This window comes from Priapulus caudatus, unplaced genomic scaffold, assembly GCF_000485595.1.
Source record: "Priapulus caudatus unplaced genomic scaffold, Priapulus_caudatus-5.0.1 Scaffold355, whole genome shotgun sequence".
NCBI classification, from domain to species: domain Eukaryota; kingdom Metazoa; phylum Priapulida; class Priapulimorpha; order Priapulimorphida; family Priapulidae; genus Priapulus; species Priapulus caudatus.
The window spans coordinates 261,049-267,827 of record NW_014577416.1 but is presented as its reverse complement, the minus strand read 5'-3'; the positions used below and the strand labels follow the sequence as shown (position 1 = coordinate 267,827).

The 6,779-nt window shown below is 47.7% G+C and overlaps 1 protein-coding gene across 1 annotated transcript in view; it reads right to left on the bottom strand.

The window, feature by feature from the left end:
* The window catches only part of LOC106809450 (plexin-A2-like), a 28,708-nt gene that overhangs the window by 10,390 nt on the left and 11,539 nt on the right, over positions 1 to 6,779 (bottom strand). The window contains exons 9-19 of the mRNA XM_014812530.1: positions 6,587 to 6,756; positions 5,716 to 5,867; positions 5,329 to 5,440; positions 5,015 to 5,175; positions 4,415 to 4,579; positions 4,088 to 4,181; positions 3,722 to 3,814; positions 3,281 to 3,439; positions 1,507 to 1,680; positions 803 to 1,043; positions 230 to 372 (exon numbers count right to left, since the gene is read on the bottom strand). Of these exons, the coding sequence (XP_014668016.1) occupies positions 230 to 372; positions 803 to 1,043; positions 1,507 to 1,680; positions 3,281 to 3,439; positions 3,722 to 3,814; positions 4,088 to 4,181; positions 4,415 to 4,579; positions 5,015 to 5,175; positions 5,329 to 5,440; positions 5,716 to 5,867; positions 6,587 to 6,756 (1,664 nt within the window). The remainder of the gene's footprint in view (positions 1 to 229; positions 373 to 802; positions 1,044 to 1,506; positions 1,681 to 3,280; positions 3,440 to 3,721; positions 3,815 to 4,087; positions 4,182 to 4,414; positions 4,580 to 5,014; positions 5,176 to 5,328; positions 5,441 to 5,715; positions 5,868 to 6,586; positions 6,757 to 6,779) is intronic.

Here is a 6,779-nt window from a genome sequence, read left to right as displayed (position 1 = left end):
CTCACCCCTCCCCCTCGCTCACCCCCCTTACTCACCCCTCCCCCTCGCTCACCCTCCTTCCGCTCAGTCACCATCCACCGGATCTCAAGCAATCAGGCATTGACCGATTGTTTTGCGAACTGTCAGCGTGGAATTTACTCACGATGAACGTCAGAATACCGCTCACCGGATCTTTCACATTAATAAGCATCTGGTGACGGACGCTTCTAGACTAGAGAATCGCACTCACATCTAGTTCTCTCAGCACTGGATGATCATCCTGGTTTGGGAAGAGCACTTTTAGTGAGTAGTACTTGTAGTCCATGAAGGGAATTCCGTAGCCGGATATGTCTCCCGTCAGGAATGTCATGTCCGTCTGAAGCTCTGCAAAAGCTGTACAAAGATATCGGCGGTCAGAAAAGAATTTTTAATCATACGTACCAACTGTAATAATCCACTGAGATAACTTTCGGGGCAAACTGGTATTGCTTTATTGTCATATGTAAAAATATAGAATGGCTAGTAAGTTTTCATAATAGTTATATACCAAACTCATAGTAGTGATATAGTAGTGATAGTAGTGATAGCCAAAAACAACAGTATAGACTCCTCTCACCCTCCTTGCATTCTTCCACCATCCTCCTCTCCCTCTCCTACCACCCTCACTCCTCTCGCTCCTCCTCCCCCATACTCACCCTCTTCTCTCCCTTCCTTCCCCCTCTCCCCCTACCCGTCACTCACCCTCCTTGCACTCGGCTGCTACCCTCAGTTCTAGAACGTCCATCCTCCCTTCCTTCCCCATCTCCCCCTACCCGTCACTCACCCTCCTTGCACTCGGCTGCTACCCTCAGTTCTAGAACGTCCATCTGTTCCTGCATGTTCTTCAGAACGCGCTCACTCTTGCTGCTCTGGTGGCGGTACGCGATCAGGATCACGAAGACGATAAACAAGAGGATGCCTGCGGCGACCGCGATCGCGATGATGCCCCACAGCGGCAGACGTCCGCTCTCCGTCTCGTACTGGAGGTAGCCAATCAGGAACTCCCGGCTGTTGCCGATGACGACCTGCGATGGAACGTGTGCGCGTGAGCGTCAGCAACCCGCCATCAGAACCATCGTAAATAATTGTCGCGTAGTTGTTAACGATTACGTCCTTAACGAGTCCTACGCTGTAGCGACGCTCTCGCGCGCGACACTTAATAAAAAATTCTTTTTAAATTAAAAATTCGTGACATTTTAGAATTAGACGATTGTCGTAAATATTAACGATGTTTCTGAGAACGTGCCGCGGCGGGACCCTAATACAGAGGGCGCCACGTGTGCCGCGCGGCTCTTCTGATGATTCGCACCGCGCGATTCACACCCTCAGTCTCTCCACGCCACAATGACCCTTCCCCTAATGAACAAACGAACACCACATATCCAGAGATCACCCCGGATGCCCACGGTTCACGAGATCAACCCGCCATCTATTCACGTCCCGCGTCGCGCGAACGTTCTCCGCGCCCGCTGCGGCAGCGCCACCTACCGTGACCTCTGGGAGTGACTTGGGGTCGGCTCCATCCGCGCGGCTCGTGGGCTGAGCTCCCGGCGGCTGGCAGTTGAGGAGGTTGGGAGCGACGGACGTCACGTTGCAGAATTCGGAGCCGATGCGAACCTCAAAGAACTCTTGCATGCTGCAGACCTCACACAGGTTACGTATCTGCGGCGCGACGGACAAAGACGAGACGTCGTAGACACGCGGGGACGCGGCGGGTGACGCGGCGGGTGACGCGGTGACGCGGCGGGTGACGCGTACGTTCCCCGCAAACCATGTTAGTAGAACGCGCGGATGAAATGTCAGCGAACTGTGCGATTTGTTTGTTCTGTTGTTCTTAGTGCTGTTCTGTGGACGGCGGAGGGAGATGTCGTAGATGCGGTGCCATGGTGGAGCTTGTGTTTTCTCGGCCCGCAAACCATGTTAGTAGAACGCGCGGATGAAATGCCGCCGAGTGATGTGCGATTCGTGAGAGGATAGGTAGTGGTTCTTAGGATGGTGTCGAATGTATTATTTTAGGAGATATGCATTTTATTTATTTATTATTATTAGTAGTAGTAGTAGTAGTATTATATTTATTATTATTACTACTATTATTATTATTATTTATTTGCACTATAAAAATGCATTTTATCAACCCCAATACGGTAGAACCTTATCTCACTGACCACATACCCGTGCCTACGCAGCAAACATTTACGTGACCAAGGTTAAAACACATCCCGCGACTGAAGCTAGTCACCGAAAGGGAAGCATCCCGGACGTCACGACAAGACAGTGCGATCCGGTGCGACATGACAGTGCGATCCGTTACTTACGCTGATCGCTAGGTAGTCGCTCTTGTATCGCTTCACTTGGTTCTTCTCGGTGAAGTTGTAAACGACGGGGTCAGGATAGAGAGTGAACTTGCTGAAGTTGGGAAGGCTAGGTATGTTACGCAGTCTCGTGACGTTATCCATGTTGAAACCATAATCAAGCTGTCGAAAACAACGCAGAAAAACTCATTGTTATGCAAAAACCAATCGGCAATAATTACTTCAGGCATTAGTTCAAGACGGTGAGTAATTCTGGCCTAGAACTAGTCTGGTCGGAAGAATGGACAAGCATCAGAGAGATTTGTCTGTAAGGGTGCAACGTGCAATTGCTTACACCTGCAGCTGGCTAATGCTACACTGCTGATGTATGGTGACGCGGCGGGTGACGCGTACGTTCCCCGCAAACCATGTTAGTAGAACGCGCGGATGAAATGTCAGCGAACTGTGCGATTTGTTTGTTCTGTTGTTCTTAGTGCTGTTCTGTGGACGGCGGAGGGAGATGTCGTAGATGCGGTGCCATGGTGGAGCTTGTGTTTTCTCGGCCCGCAAACCATGTTAGTAGAACGCGCGGATGAAATGCCGCCGAGTGATGTGCGATTCGTGAGAGGATAGGTAGTGGTTCTTAGGATGGTGTCGAATGTATTATTTTAGGAGATATGCATTTTATTTATTTATTATTATTAGTAGTAGTAGTAGTAGTATTATATTTATTATTATTACTACTATTATTATTATTATTTATTTGCACTATAAAAATGCATTTTATCAACCCCAATACGGTAGAACCTTATCTCACTGACCACATACCCGTGCCTACGCAGCAAACATTTACGTGACCAAGGTTAAAACACATCCCGCGACTGAAGCTAGTCACCGAAAGGGAAGCATCCCGGACGTCACGACAAGACAGTGCGATCCGGTGCGACATGACAGTGCGATCCGTTACTTACGCTGATCGCTAGGTAGTCGCTCTTGTATCGCTTCACTTGGTTCTTCTCGGTGAAGTTGTAAACGACGGGGTCAGGATAGAGAGTGAACTTGCTGAAGTTGGGAAGGCTAGGTATGTTACGCAGTCTCGTGACGTTATCCATGTTGAAACCATAATCAAGCTGTCGAAAACAACGCAGAAAAACTCATTGTTATGCAAAAACCAATCGGCAATAATTACTTCAGGCATTAGTTCAAGACGGTGAGTAATTCTGGCCTAGAACTAGTCTGGTCGGAAGAATGGACAAGCATCAGAGAGATTTGTCTGTAAGGGTGCAACGTGCAATTGCTTACACCTGCAGCTGGCTAATGCTACACTGCTGATGTAAGCCTACCAGGTGGCTTGTAGTAACCTCCATACTTACATTGCTACTCTATAAACTACACTGCTGGTGTAAGCTTACCAGGCTTGGTGGATCGTTCGGCCCCGGCACAGACGTCGACATGATGATTGGGGATTTACACACCATCAGGGAAGAGTTCAGTCCGTCACATCGCTGCAATGAGGTGCACACACATTCACACATACATATTATACGTGTAAGGCATCACCAGTCATGATCGAACTCACAGGAAAACTAATATGCAATAGTCTGGTAAAAAACGGTTTGCACAATCCCTCTACAAGTCATGAAAATTAACTGCATGGGGTTATAAAATTGCACTATGAAAATGAATTATGAAATTGAACGATGAAATTGCACGAAATTTCGCAACAGTGTGCGTGTGCATGTATTTATACATCTGTGATGGTGTGTGTGTGTACTCACCCCAATGAATTCCTTTCCATCCAAACTCACAAACATCTGTGGGTCTTGGACCACGTTCAGATTGAGACCAATGACATAGATATCATTACCACCGCTGTAAAGAAAGCAATGGTTGCCAGATGACTGCAAAATTCTACCGTTGAAGTGCAGAAAACTTCACATGTGTATGAAGTGTATATTGTCACTTAAATTCAAACGATCGCAGATACCTTGTTAATTAGTAATGAAAGGTACACGAATAATTACATCAACATTGACTTATCTCCACTCCACTCCATATTCACAACACCGCTCAACTATAACACACTTAACGTGAACGCTGGTTACCTAGGAATGCCACCAGAGGGCAGCACGTCGAGGATGACGGGATCGTCGTGATAAGTGAACGTCTCCGTGGAATGTCTCTCGGCGCTGTCAAACCGCATGACGATGCGGCCAGGGGTGGCCTTGCTGCTGGCTGATGTCAGGCAGTCCACCTCCTTATGACTAGTCCTGCAACATACACACCTTAGTAGTGACATGAATGAAGTGGATGTGATAATTAATTCCTGCACAGACACTCACGCCTGATATCATGGCATCAGTAGTGTAGCGTAGCGTAGCGTAGTGTAGCGTAGTGTAGCGTAGTGTAGCGTAGCGTAGCGTAGCGTAGCGTAGTGTAGTGTAGTGTAGTAGTGTAGTGTAGTAGTGCAGTGCAGTGGAGTGCAGTGCAGTGCAGTGCAGTGCAGTGCAGTTCAGTTCAGTTCAGTTCAGTTCAGTGTAGTGTAGTGTAGTGTAGTGTAGTGTAGTGTAGTGTAGTGTAGTGTAGTGTAGTGTAGTGTAGTGTAGTGTAGTGTAGTGTAGTGGTCCGAATGAGAATGAGATGACACTGAGCTGAGTCCGAATGAGATGTACTGTCTAATACAAGTTGTGCTGTGAAGTCAATACCTAATCACTTCACAGGGTGATCGTGTCTGTCCAGTAGGCTCATCCCACACGATAAAGGCTGTGATATGTGACCCTGCATCCATGTGCCGGCCCGTTATCGTGATCTTTGTTCCTCCGCTCTTCGGTCCAACTTTTGGCCACGTTTTGTTAATCTTTGGATCCTGAACGGACACAAGAAAGAGCATTTATCATTTCCGAAGCACAAAGAATGAATACTATTCGACTAGGTTACAGTGTAAACATCGTCCTGCATGTTACGTGGCTATTACATCGCAGTTCACGCAGTCGTACTTCATTAAAACACGTGTACTCACCACGTATGCAAATTCCATGTCGGACACGCCGATGTATCTGCTGTCCCCGCGCACCATCACCTGCAGATAACCTTTATTGCCCTTGGAGCTCTCTCCAGCTTTGCACACAATCCTGCAGTAAAACAAACAGCGCATGAGGAAGTGCTGGCAGTATGCAGAGTAGCGCACGTGTAACCTCAACCATCATGGCTATAACTACAGCAAGAACAAACAATACCACTGAGTTGGCTGAACGAGGTTTTCTACGCTACCCCTCTAAATTCGCACTACACTCATTAGATATCGCATCTATTTGCAAACTGGACAATTCGAACACGACATATCGCTGGGGAGGGGGACAAACAGGAGTAAAAGAAAATGGCGGTATAGACTGGCGACGTTTCTTACTGCTTGGTTCTGACGTAGAGCTCCTCGTAGGGCATGCAGATCTGTCCGGCGACAGTGACGCCGCTCTTGATGTCGTCGTAGTTGAGTCCGAGGTTATAGCCGCTGATCGTGATGTTCGTGCCGCCTTCGTACGGACCCATACGCGGCGAAAACTACAAGAACACGAGACGCAGCCACCGGTCAACGCAACGTCGTGAACCACACGACGTCACGGTCAACGCAACGTCACAGACAACGAGACGTCACAGGTAACGCAACGGCACGGTCAATGCCAGAGCAAGGTCAACGATACATCACAGTTAACGCAACTTAACAGTCAACGTGACATCACAGTCAACAATACATCAGTCAATGCCACATCACAGTAAACTAGATGTCACAGTCAATGCAGAGATGCCAACACATATTTGAAGCAATCTGTAGTTTCTGGCCATCAAATTAGTAGTTTGAGGGTCATGTAGTGACCCGAGTTTGCTAGGGGGGGTCCGGCAAAAAAAAAATTTGATTCTGAGATGCAATTTCCTGCATTCTGAGAGTCAATAACGACAATAAATTGACAAAAAATGATTAAAAATTTTTTTTTTCAATCACAGTGAAATTCGTAGTTTGATACAAACTGGTCGTAGTGGTGCAAAAGGAATCGAAATTACGGAAATTAAGAAATATAAAATACGGATAAATCATAGTGGTTGTCATCTCTGTCAATGTAACATCACAGACGACTCAACGTCATGGTCAATGCAAGGTCAAAGTCAACAATACATCAGTCAATGCCACGTCACAGTAAACGAGATGTCAGTCAATGCAACATCACAGACAAATGTCAAGGTCAACGCGAGGTCGCAGTCAACTTGTCGGCACAGACTCTCACCTTCTCGATGGTTGGGTTCGGACAGATGGCACCGTTGCTGAGCCACTCCCCGGTGCCGCACATCTCGGCGATGGTGCAGGCTCCTCCGCACCAACCGCAGCGGTAGCGCTGGTCGAGGGTAAGGCAGAATCCGCACTGCTTAGCCATCTCCTCACAGCGGTACACCGTGACTGAAACACACACACACACACAC